At 44.6% G+C, this 25,837-nt stretch overlaps 2 protein-coding genes across 2 annotated transcripts; both read right to left on the bottom strand.

Moving 5' to 3' along the window:
• Nucleotides 1-1,146: 1,146 nt before the first annotated feature.
• On the bottom strand, nucleotides 1,147-14,829 carry LOC112071189 (sec1 family domain-containing protein 1). The gene is made up of 24 exons (XM_024138642.2): nucleotides 14,716-14,829; nucleotides 13,805-13,964; nucleotides 13,356-13,446; nucleotides 13,021-13,143; nucleotides 12,714-12,801; nucleotides 12,465-12,554; nucleotides 11,998-12,053; nucleotides 11,444-11,529; nucleotides 10,948-11,047; nucleotides 10,076-10,215; nucleotides 7,338-7,428; nucleotides 7,137-7,216; nucleotides 6,945-7,026; nucleotides 6,608-6,704; nucleotides 6,402-6,472; nucleotides 5,124-5,203; nucleotides 4,954-5,016; nucleotides 4,690-4,765; nucleotides 2,583-2,636; nucleotides 2,101-2,153; nucleotides 1,953-1,986; nucleotides 1,668-1,733; nucleotides 1,496-1,564; nucleotides 1,147-1,265 (listed from the first exon to the last, which is right to left on the bottom strand). The coding sequence occupies exons 1-24, from the start codon at nucleotides 14,744-14,746 to the stop codon at nucleotides 1,242-1,244; spliced, it is 1,905 nt and encodes a 634-aa protein (XP_023994410.1). The 5' UTR covers nucleotides 14,747-14,829; the 3' UTR covers nucleotides 1,147-1,241.
• Nucleotides 14,830-16,237: 1,408 nt separating this feature from the next.
• On the bottom strand, nucleotides 16,238-22,685 carry LOC112071193 (G2/M phase-specific E3 ubiquitin-protein ligase-like; the record flags this gene model as incomplete). The annotated part of the gene is made up of 7 exons (XM_024138644.2): nucleotides 16,238-16,583; nucleotides 18,209-18,420; nucleotides 18,606-18,778; nucleotides 19,467-19,648; nucleotides 21,137-21,450; nucleotides 22,299-22,411; nucleotides 22,562-22,685. Coding segments are annotated over 7 exons (1,366 nt in total), but the record flags the coding sequence as incomplete, so codon positions are not given.
• Nucleotides 22,686-25,837: the final 3,152 nt, after the last annotated feature.

Here is a 25,837-nt window from a genome sequence, read left to right as displayed (position 1 = left end):
AGCAGTTTGACAAGGTAAACATTAGAATAATTACCTAGTATCAACAAGTAAACACCAATGGCAGTCTCCTCCTTGGCTGACACCCTGTAGAGTTACATTAGGACGGGATATAATGGTGTCCTCCATCAGCACCCTTGTCTTCTGAGTGCCACTAAGCCAAGATCCAAACTTTCACAACGGTCTCATTTCAACCACACACACACGTCTGAAGAGCCCAGTGTTGTACTGATTTATAGACAGGTGAAGTGAGTGGTGTCCCAGAGACCGCTCAGGTGGATGGTCGCATTCTCTTGTCTTTATTCCAAGTGAGAGCGTGACAGAGTTGAGAATCAGCCTCTCAGTCTCTCCACAGGATCACCATGTCAATGTGGCCCGCCAGCCAGCAGCAGGCAGGTGTACAGCAATAGACTGAGGCTGAGAGAACAGACATGGCTGTGTCTTTCATACATTATTAGCCTAATCCCTTGATCCTGTTAATGAGAGTGTCTGATGCAATGTTAGCCACTGAAGTCAGGTCAGCTAATAATACACTTAGCTAAATGCTCCGATTGGTGACACACTAAACGATGGTCAAGGAAGTGGGCTATGGTGGGTTATGGTGTGGAAGTGGGCTATGGTGGGTTATGGTGTGGAAGTGGGTTATGGTGTGGAAGTGGGCTATGGTGTGGAAGTGGGCTATGGTGTGGAAGTGGGCTATGGTGTGGAAGTGGGCTATGGTGGGTTATGGTGTGGAAGTGGGTTATGGTGTGAAGCAATAGAGAGATGAAGCAGCAGCACCTTCTATAGTAAATGGTGAGTTCTCCATGCTAGAACTCTGGGTCAACAAAACTGACAACTGCCTGCTTGGTTGATGAGTTCAGCTCCAAAATGGCCTAAGGGGAACGGAAACAGACAAACAGGGCTATATGTAGACTTTAAAAATAAAAAAAAATGAATCCTAAAGTCTCTGCTAAAACACCCTGTTCTGATCTAGAATAAGATGAAACAAAGGACAAGTTGGAAAACCCTGGTACAAACACTTGACATCACGGCAGTGCTGAGTAAGACTGTTAATCTTTATTTGTTGAGAGTGTAAAGATAATTAGGTAAACAAACAATGTAAGTACAGTACACATTATAAAATACATGGAATGTCAGAGAGAGAACCTAGAGGTATGATTCTACAGTTTGATTCAGGAGGTCTTGAGTATTTAGGAGAAATGGAATCGAAGAAAATAAAATGTTCATATATTTTCTTGTTTTTACTTTTGGTCGAGAGAGGACAGCTGTGGAGATAAGCATGGAGAAATAACCAAAACAAGAAATCTGATATCAATTAAGCAGAGTAGGTAATTTAACACAAACCCACAATATGTGTCATAATTTCATATTATGTTTAGGGCTGGTTAATGATTACTGTTGATAAATATCATGATATTATCAAATGATAATGATCAATTATATATAATTAGCAATATTATTATTGAATTTTATTAAAGGCTGTTGGTCCTCCTACCTGCTTGATGAACTGTCCTGCATTGAAGAGCTCACTGCATCCGTACAGCACCCTCTTCCCTGGCTTTGCCTAAAAAAGGGTACCACAAAATACACATGGTTCAATAAAAACTCAACTGGATATATAAAGAGGTTCTCGAAAAACAAACCGATTTAGAGTAATAAGAAGCTACCTTTGTGTAGTCCACCAGGTTTTGATATTCTACGTAGTTCCCTCCTCCCACCATGAAGACGATAGCCTAAAATAGAAGGAGAGAAAGTCTCATTTTGAGACCGTAATGCTACATCAGGCTGCTAGATTCAGGTCCAGTACACACAGATTACATTAGTGCTCTCCCCTTCACACAGTCAGGCCAGGCTAAGCGCCAGGACCGTCCGGGGTACTCAGGGCTACAGCAGTTACTGGACTTGGAGGTCCTATTTGTGTGTCTCTTTCTGCCGACCATGGCAGGACTCACCTCTTGAAACGGGTTCTTGTTCCTTGGGATGGAGCTGGTTGGAAGGCAGGAGTGTTAGAAACATCTTGCAGACACAGAAAATGCACACAACTATTTATAGGCCTTAACTAAGTAACTGCTATCTTTAAACCTCTTTATGGAGTCTTACCTCTCACTGCCACGCAGCATCTTGGGGTCAAAGTATCTGTAGTTATCTGTCTCCTGCAGATCAGAAATCATCAGTACACCACACTCAATTCTAGAAACCCTCAAATCCTTACATTGCTTAGAGGTCACCCAATTTCTCTTAGTAACCACAGCTCCAGTACAAGCAGGATGGATCCTGTGAGACACATTTAACTCATTCAGATCAGACAATACCCCTCTCTCCCTCCCCCATTTTGCAAAGTAGCTTATCTATCTAAAAAAGTAATTCTTCACAAATAGTGATGAAAAGTTGTTCCACATATTCAGTCAGAAGTGATCTGAACAGAATAGAGGCATGATTGGAGAGAACTCAGACTGCATACATGAGACTCCAATCAGGTTGTCCATCTTTTTGCTACTGTATCATGAGCATGCTTCCCTCCTGAATGTGACGGTGCAACACAAATACATAGAGGAATGTCCACAATAGAGGAGGAGACTCACCGGGTTGGACTTCATCTCCATCAGGTTGTCCAGGATACGTGTGACGGGCAAGTTCTGAAAGAGAATCTCGTTCAAACTCTGTTCTGCTCACCGGATGATATCGTTCATTACAGACCGACTCTAACATAGCAGCTAAGTGAGAATTAGCATACATGTCTCCAGGAAAAACCTTCCCATCAAAGCCAATTGACATCTGGACACTTTAAAAACACACACATACAGACAGTATCATAATGAGACTGCTCCTCAGCCAGCCGGCCAGCCTCTCCCTCAGCCAGCCGGCCGTGTCTCAGTCAGCCAGCCAACCAGTTTCTCAGTCAGCCAGCCAACCAGTTTCTCAGTCAGCCAGCCAGCCTCTCAGCCAGCCAGCCAGCCTCTCAGCCAGCCAGCCTCTCAGCCAGCCAGCCAGCTAGGCTGACAGACAGCCACTCAACCAGCCAGCTAGGCTGACAGCCAGCCACTCAACCAACCAGCCAGGCTGACAGCCACTCAGCCAGCTAGGCTGACAGCCAGCCACTCAACCAGCCAGCTAGGCTGACAGCCAGCCACTCAACCAGCCAGCCAGGCTGACAGCCACTCAGCCAGCCAACTAGGCTGACAGCCAGCCACTCAGCCAGCCAGCTAGGCTGACAGCCAGCCACTCAACCAGCCAGCCAGGCTGACAGCCACTCAGCCACTCAGCCAGGCTGACAGCCACTCAGCCACTCAGCCAGGCTGACAGCCAGCCACTCAGCCAGGCTGACAGCCACTCAGCCACTCAGCCAGGCTGACAGCCAGCCACTCAGCCAGGCTGGACACCAGGCCAGCCCAGCCGGCTGACAGCCAGCCACCAGCCAGCCAGCAGGCTGACAGCCAGCCACTCAGCCAGCCAGCTAGCTGACAGCCAGCCACTCAGCCAGCAGCTAGGCTGACAGCCAGCCACTCAGCCAGCCAGCTAGGCTGACAGCCAGCACTCAGCCAGCCAGCTAGGCTGACAGCCAGCCACTCAGCCAGCCAGCTAGGGCTGACAGCCAGCCACCTCAGCCAGCCAGCTAGGCTGACAGCCAGCCCACTCAGCCAGCCAGCTAGGCTGACAGCCACTCAACCAGCCTGAGCGGCTGTCAGCCTGGCAGCCTGGCTGGCTGAGCGGCTGTCAGCCTGGCTGGCTGAGCGGCTGTCAGCCTGGCTGGCTGAGCGGCTGTCAGCCTGAGGGCTGAGTGGCTGTCAGCCTGAGCGGCTGTCAGCCTGGCTGGGCTGAGCGGCTGTCAGCCTGAGCCGCTGTCAGCCTGGCTGCTGAGCGGCTGTCAGCCTGAGCCGCTGTCAACCTGGCTGGCTGAGAGGCTGTCAGCCTGTACGGATGTCAGCCTGGCTGCCTGAGCGGCTGTCAGCCTGTGCGGCTGTCAACCTGGCTGGCTGAGCGGCTGTCAGCCTGGCTGGCTGAGTGGCTGACAGCCAGTCTCACAGCCAGCCAGTCTCACAGCCAGCCACTCAGCCAGCCAGCCGGGCTGACAGCCAGCCTCTCAGCCAGGCAGCCTCTCAGCCAGCCAGCCTCTTCAGCCAGCCAGCCAGCCAGCTTCACAACCAGCCAGCCAGCCAGCCAGCCTCACAACCAGCCAGCCAGCCAGTCTCTCAGCCAGTCTGTTTTTTTTAGCCAGCCAGTCTCTCAGCCAGCCAGTCTCTCAGCCTGTCTCACAGGCAGCCAGCCAGCCAGTCTCACAGGCAGCCAGCCAGCCAGTCTCTCAGCCAGTCTCACAACCAGCCAGCCAGCAACACAACCAGCCAGCCAGCCAGTCTCACAGCCAGCCAGCCAGTCTCACAGCCAGCAAGTCTCTCAGACATTCTCACAACCCGCCAGCCAGTCTCACAACCAACCTGCCAGCCAGCCACTCAGTCTCAGCCAGTCTCACAACAAGCCAGCCAGTCTCACAACCAGCCTCTCAGCCAGCCTCTCAGCCAGCCTCTCAGCCAGCCTCTCAGCCAGCCTCTCAGCCAGCCTCTCAGCCAGCCTCAGGAGATTAGGAGACATTCAGTATCTTCCTACTCATCCTGTGTGTTTCTGTGCATGTGTATATTTATGTGTGTGTGTGTGTGTGTGTGTGTGTCGCTCTCTCTGTGTAGAGCGACTTACATGCTGTTTGAGCACCAGGTGCTTCACCCCCTCCATGACAAACTGGGAGCCAGAGTTCATCACCCTAGAGAAGAGGCTGTGAGACAGAGACAGGAAGACAGTGTCAACACGGGGGTTAGGAGAGTGTCAACACGGGGGTTAGGAATATGGGACTAGAATAGATTATGTTGTTATTGTAAAATAAAAATGTGTTCTCAATAACTTACCTGGTTAAATAATGATTAAAACTGTGGTCTATGGAAAGGGACACACTCGCTCTCTTACCCCATAGGTTTTACACCGCTGTTCCCATAGTTAGATGGTGTGGCAGCAATCTTAGTGAAAGCCCTAAAAAAAAAGACAATATATAAGTAGCTTGTTGTCTAAAACAAAATGTGGTTAACTGTTATGTTTTGTTCTGTATGTATGATACATCATTTGATGGAACAACTTACTTCCACTGCTTGATGTAGTTGACAGGGGACAGGTCACAGCCTGTGTCTAGCAGAGCCTTCTTGTATTGGTCCAGATCAGTCTACATCACAGAACATAAAGAATGGCTGTTTTCACCAAGGTAAAAACATACAAGTGATCGAGCAGGCATTCGAGGTCTAGTACCCCGAAGGGATCGACAACCATTCTTCATAAACAGAGTGTGAGGCCAAGTGTGATGGCATCATCTTTATAGTATGGAATGACGGCAGAGACTGTTTAATATACCATGTTACACCGCATCGGCCAGGGAAAACAAATAACCTAAAGAGCAGGAGTGGACGGATGGACCGGAGAGGGTAATCCCATGGTGATAATCTTCCCAGGGAGGGTTTAGGTTCATGGGGACAGAGACGAAAGGAGAAATACCATAGACATTAGTGGTAGAAAACGATTTCCTGCTTGACTTCAGCTGTCAGGCCAGGGAACAGCATGGTGTCTCAGAGGAGAAGGGCTGTTAGGAAGACCATTGATCAACATGATGCTCCAGGACAGCCTGATCCTAACACTGATACCAGCCTGCAGTCGCAGCCAGAAACCTGGGCCCGTATTAACAAAGCGCCTCAGAGTAGAAGTGCTGTTCTGGAATCAGTTGTGTCTTTTAGATGATAATGAATAAGGGTATACGGACAGGAGTGGGCAACTGATCCTAGATCAGCCCTAATCTCACGTAGAACCCCCCAGTCATTGTGGAGAGCCGGAAGGTCTCCTATACAGAGGGCCTTGAGATGCTCAGAACAGAACAGGCTAGCATTATTGGATTTCTGGAGTAATGATGTTTGGCCGCGGCTTCAAAGGGTTTCAATGTTCCTAGAATCGGCCTCTACATGAGTCATATCGAACAATAAAGATTTTGAACGTTGTCAGAAGAAAAGCATATGAAAAATGAAAATGTTGGGAATTGGTGTTTTGCTTAATGGTGTTCTACATAATTAAATCTAAGCCCAAGGTTTTTCAAATTGTGTATTGTGTTTTTGTTAAGACTTCTACAGTGAAACCACAAAGTGTCTCCATTCAGGTTGCTATTGTGTTGTTTTTGGTCTATTGGACATGATACTGATATGACTGCAGTGGATCAGCATAGAGTTCCCTAACAGAGGGGCCTGCATCCTGTGGGTCCTCCCCTGACCTGTGATAGTCTAGTTTGGCATGCATTTGATGGGGAGAGAACGTGTGATGGGAGTCTAGTATGTTAGGAGGGATAAGGTTAAGGGTAGGGATAGAAGGGGCCCAGGCCTCACCTCTGAAGTGGGCTGCAGGGCTGTGATGTAGAAAATCAGAAAGAGTCTCATCTTGTCCTCTGGTGTTCCCGCTGTTACAAAGAGAAAAACTGTTGTTTGACAGACCTTCAAAACAGGCATCTCCGGTACTTCCAACCCTTGACAAAGTAGCACACATGCATGATTTATGTCATTTCTGGCCAAGATAAGCACAGTGGCACATCTACCGTCTGGGTCACCGATGATGTCCAGTAAAGACTTATCCAGGGTGGATTTGCTCATCAGCTTCTCCTCGTACTCAAAGTACACGTCTAGTTTACGGCTCTGTGGATACATCCCATAAGGTGTAGATTAGTTCAAGATGATTTTTAGGCAGTCCTTTGACAGATTTAGTAACTTTATATGAGATGGTAGAACTGTGATTGCACAGCACAACAGTCTTCCATATGTGTTCAATATCTGAGAACAGTGTTAATGGGACGATGTGCACTGTGGACAGAGAGAAGCCTCTCTCTCTAGACACAGAGAACACCCTGTCTGGCCAAGACAGTGCTAAACACTGACCTTAATGTGATCCAGAACGGCAGTGGCTACATTAGTGTGGAGGTCAATCAGCCTCTTCTTCTCCAGAAGTTCTGGCAGAGAGCTGTTAGAGGAAACACAGTTTGGTACGGACTGAGAGAACTGTCAATAATGGCGCCGTAATGAATAAATAACAATAAGGATAAATACTGTATATTCTACATTGATGCTCACCTGACAGCTGAGGTAAGTTTTGCTGTGTTGTCTGACATACTAATACTACTAATGGCTCCCTCATCCTCACCCTCCAAACCCTGGAGAAGAAAATAAAAGTTATTTTAGTGGGGAATATGCAAGTGTGAGTGTCGTCTTATTGTTTTCAGTGAGACTACTTCATTGAACAGCTCTATAAAACCACCTGTGTGCCACGCTTACCATGACGCTCTTGAGGCATTTCACCTCGTCCTCTTGGGCTCGGTATGTGTCTAACTCCTCCTGTACAGACTCAGCCACCTCTGGGAACGGGCTGGAAGAATCAAAACGACCTCTCAGGCAAGAAGAACTTCACTATGGCAAAGCTCCAAATAGATTGATTCTACCGAGTTATAAAGCATCCCCTGCAGACTACCTTCTAAATCAGTAGTTTAATCCAATTTAGCCAACAGAACTGCGTTTCTTTAACCAGCAAAACTTGGAATATACTGTTGCTACCGATGAAACTAGGGCCTGCAACCTGGTTCAGGTTATCAATCAACCTACCAGGGTAGTTACAAACAGCACAAGATTGAAATCATCAACATGTATTGATCACATCTTTACTAAAGCTGCAGATATTTGTTTGAAAGCAGTATCTAAATCAATCGGATGTAGTGATCACAATATTGTAGCCATATCTAGAAAGCTGGGCCTAATATAGTGTATAAGAGGTCATACAATAAGTTTTGTAGTGATTACTATGTTGTTGATGTAAAGAATATTTGTTGGTCCGTGGTGTGTAATGATGAGCAACCAGACGCTGAACTTGGCACATTCATGAAATTGCTTTCCCAGTTACTAATAAGCACGCACCCATTAAGAAAATGACTGTAATAACTTAAATCCCCATAGATTGATGAGGAATTGAAAAATGTTATGGTTGAGAAGGATTAGGCAAAATAAGTCTGGCTGTACAAGTAATTGGCAAACGTACTGTAAATTGAGAAATCATGTGACTAAACTGAATAAAACAAACTACACTATGAAACAAAGAATGATACTAAAAAGCATTGGAGCATCTTAAATAAAATTTTGGGCAAAAAGGCAAACTTTGCTCCATCATTCATTGAATCAGATAGCTCATTCATCACTAAACCCACTGATATTGCCAACTACTTTAATGATTTTTTCATTACCAAGATTAACAAATTTAGGCATGACATGCCAGCAACAAACGCTGACACGACACATCCAAGTATATCTGACGAAATTATGAAAGACAAGCGTTGTAATTTTGAATTCCGTAAAGTAAGTGTGGAAGAGGTGAAAAAATTGTCTATCAACAATGACAAACCACCTGGGTCTGACAACTTGGACGGAAAATTACTGAGGATAAAGAGGATGATATTGCCACTCCTATTTGCCATATCTTCAATTTAAACCTACTAGAAAGTGTGAGCCCTCAGGCCGGGAAGGAAGCAAAAGTTATTCCCTTACCTAAGCATAGTAAAGCCCCCTTTACTGGCTCAAATAGCCAACCAATCAGCCTTTTACCAACGCTTAGTAAACGTTTGGAAAAAAATTGTTTGACCAGATACAATACAAATTGACAACAAACTTTCAGCATGCTTTTATAGAAGGACATTCAACAAGCACAGCACTTACAAATGACTGATGATTGGCTGAGAGAAATTGATGATAAAAAGGTTGTGGGGGCTGTTTTGTTAGACTTCAGTGCAGCTTTTGGCATTATCAATCATAGTCTGTTGCTGGGAAAACTTGTATGGCTTTACACCCCCTGCTATATTGTGGATAAAGTGTACCGACCTGTCTAACAGAACACAGAGGGTGTTTTCTAATAGACGCCTCTCCAACATAATCCAGGTAGAATCAGGAATTCCCCAGAGCAGCTGTCTAGGCACCTCACTTTTTTCCATCTTTACTAACGACATGCCACTGGCTTTGAGTAAAGTGTGTCTATCTATGTGGATGACTCAACACTATACACATCAGCAACTGTAATGACTGCAACACTTAGCAAAGAGCTGCAGTTAGTTCCAGAATGGGTGGCAAGGAATAAATTAGTCCTAAATATTTCAAAAAGCATAGTATTTGGGACAAACTAAATCTTATAATGAATGTGGAAATTGAGCAAGTTGAGGACACTAAACTGCTTGGAGTAACCCTGGATTGTAAACTGTCATGGTTAAAACATATTGACAACAGTAGCTAGGATGTGGAGAAGTCTGTCCATAATAAAGGGCTACTCTGCATTCTTAACAGCACTTTCAACAAGGAAGGTCCTACAGGCCCTAGTTTTGTCGCACCTGGACTTCTGTTCAGTCGTGTGGTCAGGTGCCACAAAGAGGGACTTAGGAAAATTGCAATTGGCTCAGAACAGGGCAGGACGGCTGGCCCTTGGATGTGCACAGAGAGCTAATATTAATATGTCAATCTGGCTCAAAGTGGAGGAGAGATTGACTTCATCACTACTTGTATTTGTGAGAGGTATTGACATGTCGAATGTACCGAGCTGTCGGTTTGAACTACTGGCACACAGCTCGGACACCCATGCATACCCCACAAGACCAGAGGTCTCTTCAGTCCCCAAGTCCAGAACAGACTAGGGGTAGGCGCACAGTACTGCATAGAGCCATGACTACACGGAACTCTATTCCACATCAAGAAACTCATGCAAGCAGTAAAAATCTAGAAAAAAATATTAACTGATAACACACCTTATGGAACAGCGGGGACTGTGATGCAACACAAACATAGGCACAGACATGCATACAAACACACAATAACATACACACACGAACACATGGATTTTGTGTTGTAGATATGTGCTAGTAGAGAAGGGGCCTGAGGGCACACACTTAATATGTTGTGACATCTGTTGTGAATGCATTATAATGTTTTCAAAAATGTGTAACTGCTTAATTTTGCTGGAAAAATGTTGCATAGCAAATACAAACCTGCCCTTGTGTTTCTGCCAGAACATGTCGGCTGATGTGAGGTCATAACTCTTCTTGTTCTTCTTCTTGGGTCTGGCTCCGGCAGGAGAGGATTCTGACCCCACAGACTCATCCATACTAACCCTGTTCAGGTGGAAGTCCTGGGGGACACACAAATAAACAGACACCGGTAAAGACACTAGTTACTCTGTTTGTTGGCTGGCAGAGATCCTATTGGATGTGAAGTCTGGTCATATTTCTACTCAAAACATTAGAAAACATACTGATCCATAGAACCCTCTGGGAATAAACATTGATATCTACTAACATCATCATAGCCTACCTTCAAAATAACAACCGTTGTCATACATATATCGAGGCTAAAACAAAGGACCTGGAATGCTGAAAACCAATGGTAGGATAGGAGACTGGTTGGTCCACTCTACACCACAAGTCATTTTAAGGCACGGATGGTGGAAAATGGTTCCTCACTAATATTTATGACCTCTGACACATGTCAACGCACTGAGAACATACCATAAGATTTACCCTCCTCTTCATCTTACACAAAGTAATTACAGTATCTCAGAAATAACATTCCAAGTTAAATCTGTTTGCTACCTTGAAAAACCACACACACACACCTTGGTTTACTGTATATACCCTATTCACACTACTGAGCAGACCAGTTCAGACAGTGTAAAATACCATACACCCAACACAATTCACCAGGAATGAGTCCAGACTGTAGAGTGGACGTTTCTCATTAGTAAGCCCTTAGTTTTTGTCAAAGTGTATGATGTGTCTGTTAAGTCCATCATAACACTGTGGCGGGAGAACGACAGACAGGTCTGCTCCACTCTTTCTCTCTCCCTGTATCCTGTCAGTCTTACCAGCACGTCGTGGATGAGGGCCTGGTAGGTCCATGTGTGGTGGAGGGGGGTGGCAAGATCCAGGTTGCGGTCAGCAAGTACAAATAAGGGTCTCTGGAAGCTGAGAGAGAGAGACAGACAGAGATGAAAGGAGAGGATGACATATGTACCCAGAGTTCCCCACTGACTAGGCTCCACCACAAAAGAAGACTTGAAATGGATCCAGCTTAGATTTTCCCAGAGGAGGCATGACTGTTTTATCTTCATCCACCACTTAGTGAAGGCCTAGCTAACTGTTCAGTGGGTCTGGAGGAGAAAAGCAGGAGAGCACATTTCCACCTCAGAGTTAAACAAAGACATGGTGAAACAGTGTGTGTGGGAAGCCATTGTATGCGTTTGTCATATGGAATGGAGTAGGCTTTCCATGGTAAAGTACACAATGGGATGAATGTCTTCATCTAGTTTGCTGTCTTTATGGTTCATACCCAGTTTACTAGTCTACAGCACCCTGAACCACCTGAACTGGCTGACCCCCATGTTGTCTCCAGTGAACAGGCTGTTTCTGGCGTCTCGCAGGTTCTCCCGAAGCTTCTTGTCAAGTTTCTGCAACAGAGAAGCTGGGTTAAGATGTTTTAGTCTCTTAACTAGCGAGGCAAGAGGCCTTATATCTTCTGAACCAAATAAAGACTAAGCATACAGTCCTGCAGGGCTGCATTGAGACCACCACACAGCAGTACATGGAACAAAGAGCAGTGTTGTGTGACTAGAGGAGAATCACTCTACCCATCCATTAAGGCCCCTGGAGGATCAGCTTCTACACAGACTGCATCAACATTCCACCTGCAAATACAGTCTGCAAATGCTGAGATTCTGGGGGTGGTTGGATTTGGGGTGGTCCTCAAATGACTAATTTCCCCTTTCACTGTGCCCACGGGGGATGGGTACTACTCTCCCAGGCCTCTCTGCACTGCCAAGACGTAATACAAAGAGTGTTCAGACAGACTGGGCCCCTGACAGCGGCTGAGGCAAGGAAACTTCAGATGGTTTTAAATGAGGGAGGATAATACTTACCACCGCGACCATCTCCGCAGCATTCCCTCTTGGACAGCGGATTATGGGGACAGTACCTAAGAAAACAAAACATCTGTTAACTGCCAATAGAGAGCATTGAAGAGTTTAGCAGAGCTTCTCTATAGAGATGTGCTGGAGTCTAGTGGCGGCTGAATCCCATTAGGATAAAACTGAGAATCTTTTAGACAAGGTGGGTTTGTTTTGTCAAAGTGTCATCTATATGGTCACACTTTCAGACAAAACCCTTTACTTTCAAACAGTTTTCCTCTCCCAGAATAACTATTATCTTGGTACTGCTTCAATTCAGGTGAGTAATAAATGGTAGTAATGCTGCCATCTAGCAGGTAGAAATGGCATAACCACCTGAGTAAATGCATCTCACAGTATATTTTGAAATACCAAAGCAATGTTCTCTCAGGAGTCTCAATAGTATTGTGACACTGATAACATTGTGTTGAAGGACCCACCCAGAGTGACCAAAAAGCAGAAGAGACTGTCTACTATCGTATCCATGATGGCCTCCATCTCTGTGTCCATGATGTCCGGTTTGTTAATTGCTAATCAAAAGGGAATAGGAAAACAGGAAGTCAAATACAATCATGCCAGCTAATCAAGAAGACGATCTGAAGGTAATATGTGAATAAAAACAGTTATCTTTAGTTTCCTTTTGACAATATCAAATCTTGCCCCGTTTCTGAATCCAATGAACTTATTACCATGGTAGGAGATGAACTCTTTATTTTGATTGCTGAGGATGAACATATCATCTTCAAGTGTGATGAAGTTCAAATACTGATCGAACACCTACAAAAGCAAAAAAAGACCTTACTCTTACAAGGCTGTCAAATACCCTGTGATGTGATTTATAGAAAATGACTGGGCCTGAGTCCCAAATTGCACACTATCCCCCTTTATAGTACACTGCTTTTCACCAGAGCCCTACAGGCACAAAGTAGTGCAGCATATAGGGAATAGGGTACCATTTGAGATGCAGACTGGCAAACTAGTGTGTTGTAGACTCACCTTGGTAACCTGTGTGATAGCGTTGGCTGAGAGAGCTGCACTGGCAATATCCTCTAGTTTACTTCTGGATATGGCTGAGATGAAGTTAAAATAGTAAGACTCATACAGCTGGCTACGAAGGTCCTGAGAAAGAGAGACAAAACAATGGAGTGGAACAATATACCGACTAGTAGGATGTTAGATGTTACGTTTGGACAACAAATCATTTTATCTGGGCAAAGCCACCAAATTCATAGACTCGGTGGCCAAAGACATTTATCCTTATCATCTGGCCTATCCAGCGTTTAAAAATATCTGACGAAGTCATGTTGAAGTTCTGAGTGAGGGATGTTTACTTGGCATATCCGGTCAATGTTCTCCTCTGTCGGCATTACAAAATAGATGGCTGGCACATCCGGGATGGGATCTCTGTCTGAATGAAGCAACCTATAGAGAAAGATAAAATACATTGAAGAGCTTTCTAGATGACTGTATCCTCTATTGATTGACACCAAGTCAACACTGTGCGTGTGTGGACTTATTTGCAATTGCTCAATTCAGTATTGACTCAAATTCCTTTTCTCAAAACTGTTGTTGTCCTTTGAAATATACTACACAGGTAGCGCCTTCATTATCAAAAGATTCATCAGTTGATGGGTTGTTACACAAAAAGGTTCAATGTCTTTACAGCCTTATCAATTATTTGTCTGACGTATCATGATTTTAGCTTTTTCTAAATGTACTTTTTGTGAAGGAGACTAATAGATTATTAACTGATGTCAAATTGTGAGTTAGGCCTACTCACAAGTGCAACGTGATCCCAATGTCCCGTAGCTCCTTGACTGCCAGTAGAGGGGAGATGATGTCCTGGCCACACCTGTCGTAGATCAGCACCTTCCATACCGGCTCAGCAGCAGTGTTTTTCAACAGAGGAGTGTTGAAATTCAGCATGCGCTTCAAGGCAGCTGGGGACACGGAAGAACCCATGGGACAGTTTAAATTTTGTTTAACTAGGCAAGTCAGTTAAGAACACATTCTTATTTACAATGACAGCCTAGGAACAGTGAGTTCCTAGGCAGTGAGTTCCTTGTTCAGGGTCAGAACGACAGATTTTTACCTTGTCAGCTCGGGGATTCGATCTAGAAACCTTTCAGTCACTGGCCTAACACTCTAACCACTAGACTACCTGCCACCCCAGCCACCACTTTTTACTACAGCCACCACTTTTGCCCCACTAAACATTGCACAGGACTGGGGCTGGGACTTTACTATACCATTTCTGCCACTCAATGTTGAGTGAAATTGTGAAATCGTTAGATGAGTGAAATAGTTAACTAGCTACTGTTAGATACCCATTCACATGTTAATGAGTGGAAATGGAACATATAAGTTAAGTCTGTCTAGTTCAGTGTGTCCGGCAGCAACACATTCACTGCGTTGCATTCATGTTTCTTGACATGACAACCACATCAGTGTCTAGTGAATTCAAGAGTAGAGGTACGTTTAGGTTAGCCATCCGACTTCTTGCTGTTTTATAATGCTATTGTAAAGTTAATTAGCCAGCTAGTAAGTTAGCTTAGCATTGCTTTTCTCGTGAACTGGTTGGTCGTCGTGGCAGATCGTTTTTTTCAATAGGTAGCTAACTAGGGTAAAATAGTCGATTTTATTCGACAGCCTATGCTGATTAAGAATGAATAAACTAAACCATTGACAGACCTGCCTGCTTTTCCCGGACGGAGGCGGCCATCTTTTCTGTTTATGCAGTCACACGGGGCATAGGATGACGGGTCAGGCAAGTCTCGTTCGATGTCTGCTATATCGCTCATTACCGCGATCTCACGTGGTGCTTTCAATGCCGCGTTCAAAACAACTGAGAACTCGAAAATCTCCTACTTCCGACTTCCGTGCGTTCAACATAAATGTGAACTCGGGAAAAAACGAGCTCCGACTGGGAAAACACCCCACTCGGAATTCCAACTCGGTAACTCGGGCCTTGACCTAGTATTTTTCCGAGTTCCCAGTTGTTTTGAACGCGGCAGAAGACAACTGGGAACTGTGTAAAATACAAGGGCAAATCATGACGTCAGTGATCTTCAGTCAATTGAAATTAATTAATTAGGCCCCAATCTATGGATTTCACATGACTGGTTAGGGGCGCAGCCATGGATGGGCCTGATAGGGCATAGGCCCACCCTCTTCGGGGGAGCCAGGCCCAGACAATCAGATTAGTTTTCCCCCACAAAATGGCTTTATTAGACAGAAATCCTCCTCTACTCACTAACAGGTTTTTAAACACATTTGTGCACAAAATTTAATTGAGAAATAAGCTTTTTGTGCATATGGAACATTTCTGGAACCTTTTTTTTCAGTTCATGAAACATGGGACCAGCACTTTACATGTTGCATTTATATTTTTGTTCAGTGTATATCTCCCAGTAGGAGCTTTGTTTCTTTCCCCCCAGTTCCCAGTTGTCTTGGGAAGTCAGAGATTTCCGAGCTCAGAGTTCTTTTGAACGGCATCATGTACATGAGGGTGTACCTGGACTTTGCTATCACACATTTTGAGGGAGTAGCCCCTACTTTACTCTTAGATCCTTGTAAATAGGAAATCAAATCTACATCAATGGTCTGCTTGATTCAATTAGGATTCCTAGATCCTCACTAGGATAGATGATGGCAAAGTGATAGGTTCTACTGAAATGCACTTATCTCATGCATTTTGAATACTGATGGGGGGGGTGGGGGGGGGGGAAATCGACCATCGCAAGAATATTTCAGAGAGTAAATGCAAATGTTTAATTTGGCATGAGTAAAATGCGTGAGAAGTTAGTAAACATAGAAAATACATACAAAGCCAAAACAAATAAGACATGCAACCTGAACAGTACATAACAAACAACAGAACAATCACAAAAATAGAAAATGTAGCATATAATTGACAGAACTTTACAGAAAACATTGATACACACACTTCAGTATGTACAACATAAAATATATCAAAGAGAATCCCAAAAGAGAAAGAAACAAATATTTCAAACCAAACATATTACCATTCAAACAAAGAAATGACCATTCAAACAATTGTAGCACCTAAAGTAATGCTCTTTCTAACAATTCAATTAGTGTAAAATAGTTTATAAAAGTCAACAGCTAAAGCCTATAATACAAAAAGTATCATCTCTGTCGTGGTGGAAATACCCTACCCAAACCTGAAACTCTATGAGGTGAGTAAATATCAACTGAAGTACAGAATCCAAATGAAATGTGTCCTACAAGTTCATTGACAGTCTATTAAAGTTGTGCTTATATAGATCAATACTGTCTGTGTGTCTGTGATCAAATGCTCTGCAAGACTGTGAGTTGGCACACTGCATACTCCATGTGCTTCTTGAAGGCCTGGTAGGAAGGTACCACCGGCAGCAGGAGGCGGTTGGAGCTGGGCTGGCTCACAGGGAAGGCCCCGGCCGGGTCCAGTGGATGGAGGAAGGATAAGGTAGGGCTGGGGCTGAACCCTACAGCTGGTACCACATCAGCTGAGGTGGCAAAGATGAGCACGTCCTCTAGCGATGTTGCACATCTGCCAACTGAAACCAGAGAACAGAGAGACTGGTGATGATGGGTAATATATGGAGACAGGCGGGGACATTCATGTGATTGTGTTAGTTTTACTGAATATCATTGTAATAGTAGTGTACACTGTCTGAACGGCCTTCAAGTGTCTGTACTGCTTGTTCTTCTTGGCTTGATATGTACACTACCGTTCAAAAAATGTGGGGTCACTTAGAAATGTCTTTGTTGTTGAAAGAAAATAAAAAAAATGTTGTACATTAAAATGACATCAAATTGATCAGAAATACAGTGTAGACATTGTTAATGTTGTAAATGACTATTGTAGCTGGAAACGGCAGATTTTTTTATGGAATATCTACATCGGCGTACAGAGGCCCATTATCAGCAACCATCACTCCTGTGTTCCAATGGCACGTTGTGTTAGCTAATCCAAGTTTATCATTTTAAAAGGCTAATTGATCATTAGAAAAACATTTTGCAATTATGTTACCAACAGCTGAAAACTGTTGTTCTACTTACAGAAACAATACAACTGTCCTTAGTTAGACCAGTTGAGTATCTGGAGCATCAGCATTTGTGGGTTCGATTACAGGCTCAAAATGGCCAGAAACAAAGTCCTTTCTTCTGAAACTTGTCAGTCTATTATTGTTCTGAGAAATGAAGGCTATTCCATGCGAGAAATTGGCAAGAAACTGAAGATCTCATACAACGCTGTGTACTGCTCCCTTCACAGAACAGCGCCAACGGGCTCTAACCAGAATAGAAAGAGGAGTGGGAGGCCCCGGTGCACAACTGAGCAAGAGCACAAGTACATTAGTGTCTAGTTTGAGAAACAGACGCCTCACAAGTCCTCAACTGGCAGTTTCATTAAATAGTACACTTAAAACACCAGTCTCAACGTCAACAGTGAAGAGGCTGGCCTTCTAGGCAGAGTTCCTCTGTCCAGTGTCTGTGTTCTTTTCCCCGTCTTAATCTTTTCTTTTAATTGGCCAGTCTGAGATATGGCTTTTTCTTTGCAACTCTGCCTAGAAGGCCAGCATCGTTGAGACTGGTGTTTTGCGGGTACGAGATCTTCAGTTTCTTGCCAATTTCTCGCATGGAATAGCCTTCATTACTCAGAACAAGAATAGACTGACGAGTTTCAGAAGAAAGCACTTTGTTTCTGGCCATTTTGAGCCTGTAATCGAATGCACAAATGCTGATGCTCCAGATACTCAAGTAGTCTAAAGAAGGCCAGTTGTATTGCTTCTTTAATCAGCACAACAGTTTTCAGCTGTGCTAACATAATTACACAAGGGTTTTCTAATGATCAATTAACCTTTTAAAATGATAAACTTGGATTAGCTAACACAACGTGCCATTGGAACACAGGAGTGATGTTTGCTGATAATGGGCCGCTGTACACCTATGTAGATATTCAATTAAAAATCTGCCGTTTCCAGCTACAATAGTCATTTACAACATTAACAATGTCTACACTGTATTTCTGATAAATTTGATGTTATTTTAATGGACAAAAAAATGTGCTTTTCTTTTTAAACCAGGACATTTCTAAGTAACCCCAAACTTTTGAACGGTAGTGTATATCTTCAATTATCAAATAAATATTTCAATCATTGAGTCATTAGAGGTCAAATACCTTCACACTCCAATAGGTAGTGTCTCCAGAAGGTGACCACAGCGGTCTCCTTCCCTGCGGTCTCTTCCTGGTCTGAGAACTGAACAGTGAAGAGAGCTGCCATGGTGTCAGCGGTCAGCTTGTCATGAGAGGAACAGAACAGACCAACAAAGGCTCCTGGAAACATCTGGACCTGGTCAAACACACCAAGGGTTTTCAGACCCTCACAGAACCTACAAACACAAAGTTAAACAACATATATTTAACAGAAACCAGGCTTACAATGTCTCAAACATAGTTACAGTAGAATACTAGTGCCAGTTTAAAATATGTTTGAGCAATGATAGAAAATGTTGAATGTGAAACAGAGTCAAAAAGGTACTCTTTTTCTAAAGGAAATACCCATAGACATACAAACCTTTGGACGGGTAACTGCATTCTTGTTATTAGGTGGAAGCTTACAATGTCTTTAACGAGTGTATCTTTGTCTGAAAGGCTCTCAACTGGTCTAGTGCACCCAGCCACTTCCAGGTATTCTGAAGCTGACTCCATTGCCTCTCTCAATTCCTCCAAGGACTTGGATTCCTGAATCTGAACCAAAAGAGATGGCGAATTAGTTAAAGGATTGGTTAACAATTTTTGAACCAAATCTTTCGTTTTTTATGTAAATGGCATGCTATAGGGTCCAGACACTTTTTTAGCAATTTCACTTGGTTTTGAGAAACTATCCACACTTGTAAAAGACTTCCTCGTTGCCCCTTCTGCATTATGGGGTTACGGAAAAACATGAACAAGCCTCCAAAAACACCCAAATATGTCCTTTAGTAACGGCAAAGCTCTCACTATAGTGATACGGGTCTTTAGATGTTGTACACATGAAATTGGGTAATTCAGATCTTATTAGCAACGTTACGTTCCATTTTGTTTGACTCGAGCATTCTCCCATTACTAGCTGTTCTGCGCGGGCTACACAGAGAACAACCTTTCCAAAAGGAAGTATTTGGGTGTTTTTGGAACCCTTGTTAATTTTTTTCCATAGCCCCCATATTGCAGAACGAGCAATGAGAAAGTATATTGCGTGTGGGGACAGTTTCTCAAAAACAAGTGAAATCGCAAAAAAGTGCCAGGACTCTTCAACAACACGCCATTTCCATCAAAAATAGAGATTTGGTTCATAAATTGTGAACCAATCATTTAAAGCCTTTGTAACATTAGAAGGTCCAACTAAATCAATCTATTCAGCATCTAAAAGAGTAAAGAGACATGTTAAAATGTGTACCTTCTTGACTTTGTCTGTGAACCCAGTGCTGCCCATGTCTTCCACAGTGAGAGGTGTATCCCTGGGGAAGTTGAACAGACACAGGTAGAGAGCCCTGGAGAAGAAGCCCAGAGGAGGTCCCCCGTGGACCAGACTCAGGGACAGAAGACACCCCACGTCAAAGTAGACATCCTCCCTCAGAGCTAGGGAAACAGGACATAGAAATGAGACAACATAGAGAAGCCAGCGCTTGACTTGGGCAAGAGCTCCCCAGAGCTGAGTACCGGCACCTCAAATGTTCTACTGCTTGAGCTCCTGTTCCTCTTAAAGAATATTAGCTCAAAGTATTGTGGAGCTCCTGCACCTAAATATATACAGCACCCAAAATGAGTACCGGCACCTATTTCAGTCCAAGTCAAGCACTGAGAGAAGCTGAGAACAGATCGAAACCACATCCCCAGTATTTGATAACAATATACAGTTGAAGTCGTAAGTTTACATACACTTAGGTTGGAGTCATTAAAACTCGTTTTTCAACCACTCCACAAATTTCTTGATAACAAACTATATTTTTGGCAAGTCGGTTAGGACATCTACTTTGTGCATGACACAAGTCATTTTCCCAACAATTGTTTACAGACAGATTATTTCACTTATAATTCACTGTATCACAATTCCAGTGGGTCAGAAGTTTACATACACTAAGTTGACTGTGCCTTTAAACGGCTTGGAAAATTCCAGAAAATGATGTCATGGCTTTAGCAGCTTCTGATAGGCTAATTGACATCATTTGAGACAGTTGGAGGTGTACCTGTGGATATATTTCAAGGCCTACCTTCAAACTCAGTGCTTTTGCGACACAAATGGGAAAATCAAAGAAAATCACCATCATGTTGTGGGGGTGCTTTGCTGCAGGAGTCGGACTGGTGCACTTCACAAAATAGATGGAATCATGAGGAGGAAAGATGTGGATATTATTGGAACACACACAATCAAGACATCAGCGGATGTTAAAGCTTGGTCCGCAAATGGGTCTTCCAAATGGACATTGACCCCCAGCATATCCAAGTTGTGCAAAATGCTTAAGCACAACAAGTCAAGGTATTGGAGTGGCCATCACAAAGCCCTGACCTCAATCCTATAGAAATTTCTGGGCACCGCCCAACGCACACACGCTCGACCGCAGCCTAATACCTGCACCGGACGTCACCACTCGAAGGCATCCAACCCACCACCGCCAACACACTTATTGTGGGAAGCTTGTGGAAGGCTACCCGAAACGTTTGACCCAAGTTAAAAAATGTATAGGCAATGCTACCAAATACTAATTGAGTGTATGTAAACTTCTGACCCACTGGGAATGTGATGAAAGAAATAAAAGCTGAAATAAATCATTCTCTCTACTACTATTCTGACATTTCACATTCTTAAAATAAAGTGGTGATCCTAACTGACATAAGACAGGGAATTTTTACTAGGATTAAATGTCAGGAATTGTGAAAAAACGGAATTAAATGTATTTGGCTAAGGTGTATGTAAACTTCCGACTTCAACTGTAACTCCCAAATGTAACTATGAATGTGAGTTTATGACCCAACAATTCTAGCAACAAGCAAGTGATTTGCGCTAGAGTGAGTTTATGATCGAGAGCTGGAGAGTGTTTTGTACGGAGGGGGGTGGTATTGACCTACCTCGTGCATCGAGGGTCAGGGTCTTGGCACCATCCGGACCTTCAAAGACAGTGTTCTGGAGCTGCTGCACCAGGAGCCTGAGGAAGTGCCGGGTGTTGCCAGGGCAGGTGTCTGGGCTGGAACTGTGCTTGCTGCTTGTGAACCTCACCGCAAGGGCATGGGACGGGTTGAAGTCACTCCTCTTCACTAGCTCCATGGCAGCCTCCAGGACCTTGTTTCCATTCACCACCACTGGCATGGATAGTTGGTGCTGTGATGTCTGACTGGCAAGCTCCTGTAGGATCTCTCTAGCAGAGCCTCCCAACAAAAATGGCCTGCCAATCATTAAATAATCTATGTTTATCTCCAATGTGTTCTTAGCACAACATATAAGGTAAGACCAAAAAACAATTCCTCTAGAAAACATTTGGACTTGGTCTATGACGGCAAGTACAAAAAATAAGAAGTATTTTTTTTAAATGTATTTGATAGTTTTTATTGATAGATACAGTGGATAAGTTATTGAGATGGAGAGAGAGGGGACTTGGAATGGAAAGCGGCGCAGTCAGGGTTTGAAGCCGTGGCAGTCAGGGATTGAAGCCGTGCCAGTCAGGGTTTGAAGCCGTGCCAGTCAGGGTTTGAAGCCGTGCCAGTCAGGGCTTGAAGCCGTGCCAGTCAGGGCTTGAAGCCGTGCCAGTCAGGGCTTGCAGCGCGTGCCATGTCAGGGTTTTGAAGCGTGCCAGTCAGGGTTTGAAGCCGTGCCATGTCAGGGTTTGAAGCCGTGCCAGTCACGGGCGTGCCTTGAAGCCGTCCGTCCAGTCAGGGTTTGAAGCCGTGCCATCAGGGTTTGAAGCCGTGCCCAGTCAGGGGGTTGAAGCCGTGCCCAGTCAGGTTTTGAAGCCCCGTGCCCAAGTTCAGGTTTGAAAGCCGTGCCAGTCAGGGTTTGAAGCAGTGCCAGTCAGGGTTTGAAAGCCCGTGCCAGTCAGGGTTTGAAGCCGTGCCAGTCAGGGTTTGAAGGCCGTGCCAGTCAGGGTTTGAAGCCGTGCCAGTCAGGGTTTGAAGCCGTGCAGTCCAGGGTTTGAAGCCGTGCCTCCAGGTGCAATGTGTGGTCACCTATCAATAGACCGGCTGAAAGGGCGCCAATGATTTTTGTGTGAAAATGCTAAACAATAATGTACTGTACCTTTTACAGACTATAGGTGATTGGCGAGGGGTCAGGTGGAGTCCTTTTAGAAGAACCTGCTTCTTCTCTGCCACCGCCGGCTGTGGGAGAGTCAGTGTGTCCTGGGGAGTGAGCTAAACACAGAAAATAACAATGATTAATCAGAGAGAGAATAGACTTCATAAAGACAATAAAAGCAGTTCTTCATTCCAAACATAACTGGTCTGGTCATAACTTCACTGCCAAGTTAGACCAAAACAGACACAGTACGGCAAATAGCCTACCTGTCCCATCCACGCTCCTGCACAGTCCTCACAAGCCCAGTTAGTCTCGTCAAGTTTGAGGAACCACATTTTCGATGGGTGCCACTGAGGCCACAGAGGGCACAGGCGCAGTAATTTGAAACATCTGAAAACCAAAAAGACATATGAGTGAAACTCAAATTCATTTTAGGCGATAAACACATTTTGGTTTGTCAACAGCGATTTCAGCCACACACACACACACACACACACACACACACACACACACACACACACACACACACACACACACACACACACACACACACACACACACCACGACACACACACACACACAACACACACACACACACACACACAACATCACACACCCCACAACAAATTAGAGTTACCAGTGGCGTGAAAGAATACGTCCGACCACTGTGGGAGAGACATTTGTTGGCATCACAGTGCTGGTACACCTGCGTAACTCTCCAAAGGCATTTTCTTCCAGCTCCAGGCTGCAATCTCTATGGCAAACACATACAGAATACTTTAGATAAAACTCATAACGCCACAACAGCTAAATGGCAACAGGTACTTATTTGTCCAACTGTTACATGAAAAATGTGTCTTCTGGTGTGCGTGTACTGCTGTCAACCACGTCCCACAGAACACACAATCAGAGACACTGGACCATACATACAGTAGACCAATACATACAGTAGATCTGGACCATACATATAGTACAGTAGAACCTGGACCATAATACAGTAGAGAATGGACCCATACAGTACAGTAAGAACCTGGACCATCCTACAGTAGAGAATGGACCATACAGTACGGTAGACCTGGGACGCATACATAGAGTAGAGCCTGGACCATAAGCAGTACAGTAGAACTGGAACCATACATATAGTACAGTAGAACCTGCATACATACAGTAGAGAATGGACCTACAGTACAGTAGAACTCTGGAACCATACAATACAGTAGAGCCTGGACCATACATACAGTAGAGCCTGGACCACACAGTAGAGTCTGGACCATACAGTAGACCATCCATCAAGAGAGCCTGGACGCAAACATACAGTACAGTAGAACCTGGACCATACATACAGTAGAGCACTGGACCCATCATACAGTAGAGCCTGGACCACACAGTAGAGTCGGACCATACAGTAGACCATACATACAGTAGAGCCTGGACCATACAACAGTACAGTAGAGCCTGGACCATACATACAGTAAGACTGGACCACACAGTAGAGTCTGGACCATACAGTAGACCATACATACAGTAGAGCCTGGACCATACATACAGTACAGTAGAGCCTGGACCATACATACCGTACAGTAGAGTCTCGGCCATACATACAGTAGAGCCTGGACTACACAGTACAGTAGAGCCTGGACTAACAACATATAGTACATGTAGAAGCCTGGACCATACATACAGTACAGTAGGAGCCTGGACCATACATACAGTACAGTACAGCCTGGACCATACATACAGTAGAGCCTGACCATACCATACAGTACAGTAGAGCCTGAGACCATACATACAGTACAGTAACAGCCTGACGCATACATACATACAGTAGAGCCTGGCCATCACACAGTACAGTACACCTGGACCATACATACAGTACAGTAGACCTGTACCATACACACAGTACAGTAGAGCCTGGATCATAAACACAGTAGAGCCTGGACCATACACACAGTACAGTAGAGCCTGGATCCTAAAAACAGTAGAGCCTGGACCATACACACAGTACAGTAGACGCCTGGATCATACACACAGTAGAGCTGTACAACAACACCGTACAGTAGGCCTGGATCATAACACCAGTAGAGCCTGGACCAATACACACAGTACAGAGAGCCTGGAGTCATACACACAGTAGAGGCCTGGACCATACACACAGTACAAGTAAGAGCCTGGATCATACACACAGTAGAGCCTGGACCATACACACAGTCACGTAGAGCCTAGACCATACAGACAGTAGGACACCTGGACCATAAATACAGTCGAGCCTGGACCAGAAATACAATACATTAGAGCCTGGACCATACACACAGTAGAGCCTGGACCATAAATACAGTCGAGCCTGGACCATAAAATACAGTACAGTAGAGCCTGGACCATACACAGAGTTCAGCTAGAGCCTGGACCATAAATCAGTCGAGCCTGGACCATAAATACAGTACAGTAGAGCCTGGACCATACATACAGTAGAGCCCTGGACCATAAATACAGTACAGTGCAGCCTGGACCACACAGTACAATAGATATCACCAAAAGACAGTAAGACCTGACGCATACAGTACAGTAGACCTGGACATACATACAGTAGAACTGGACCATACATACGTCAAAGCCTGGAACCAATAAATACAATACATTAGAGCCTGGACCATATCATACAGTAGAGCCTGGACCATAACATACAGTACAGTAGAGCCTCGACCATACACAAGTACAGTAGAGCCTGGATCATACACACAGTAGAGCCTGGACCATAAATCGTCGAGCCTGGAACCATAAATACAATACCTTAGAGCTGGACCATACATACAGATAGAGCCCTGGACCATAAATACAGTACAGTAGAGCCTCGACCATACACAGAGTACAGTAGAGCCTGGATCATACACCACAGTAGAGCCTGGACCATAAATACAGTCGAGCCTGGACCATAAATACAATACATTAGAGCCTGGACCATACATCAGTTGAGCCTGCGACCATACATACAGTACAGTGCAGCCTGGACCACACAGTACAATAGATCATGGACATAAAGTACAGTAAGAACTGGACCATCAGTACAGTAGAACCTGACCATACATACAGTAGAACCTGGACATACTCATACATACATTTAAGTCATTTAGCTGACGCTCTATCCAGAGCGACTTACAAATTGGAATGTTCATACATATTGCATCCTGGTCCCCCTGGGGAATGAACCCACAACCTGGCGTTGCAAGCGCCATGCTCTACCCCAACTGAGCCACAACGGGACCGTAGAGCCTGGACCATACATAACCAGCTACAGTAGAGCCTACGGACCATACATACAAGTAGAGCCTGGACACCCACTGGACATACAGTAGAAGCCTGGCATAACATACAGTACAGTACTAGGCCTGGACCATACATACAGTACAGTAGAGCCTGGACCATACATATATTACGTACAGCCTGGGACCATACATACAGTACAGTACAGCCTGGACCATACACTACAGTACAGACCTGGACCATACAACAGTACGTACAGCCTGGACCATACATATAGTACAGTA

This window comes from Salvelinus sp. IW2-2015, unplaced genomic scaffold (genome assembly GCF_002910315.2).
Source record: "Salvelinus sp. IW2-2015 unplaced genomic scaffold, ASM291031v2 Un_scaffold1544, whole genome shotgun sequence".
NCBI classification, from domain to species: domain Eukaryota; kingdom Metazoa; phylum Chordata; class Actinopteri; order Salmoniformes; family Salmonidae; genus Salvelinus; species Salvelinus sp. IW2-2015.
The sequence above is the reverse complement of the archived record's forward strand: the minus strand, read 5'-3'. Positions and strand labels throughout refer to the sequence as shown.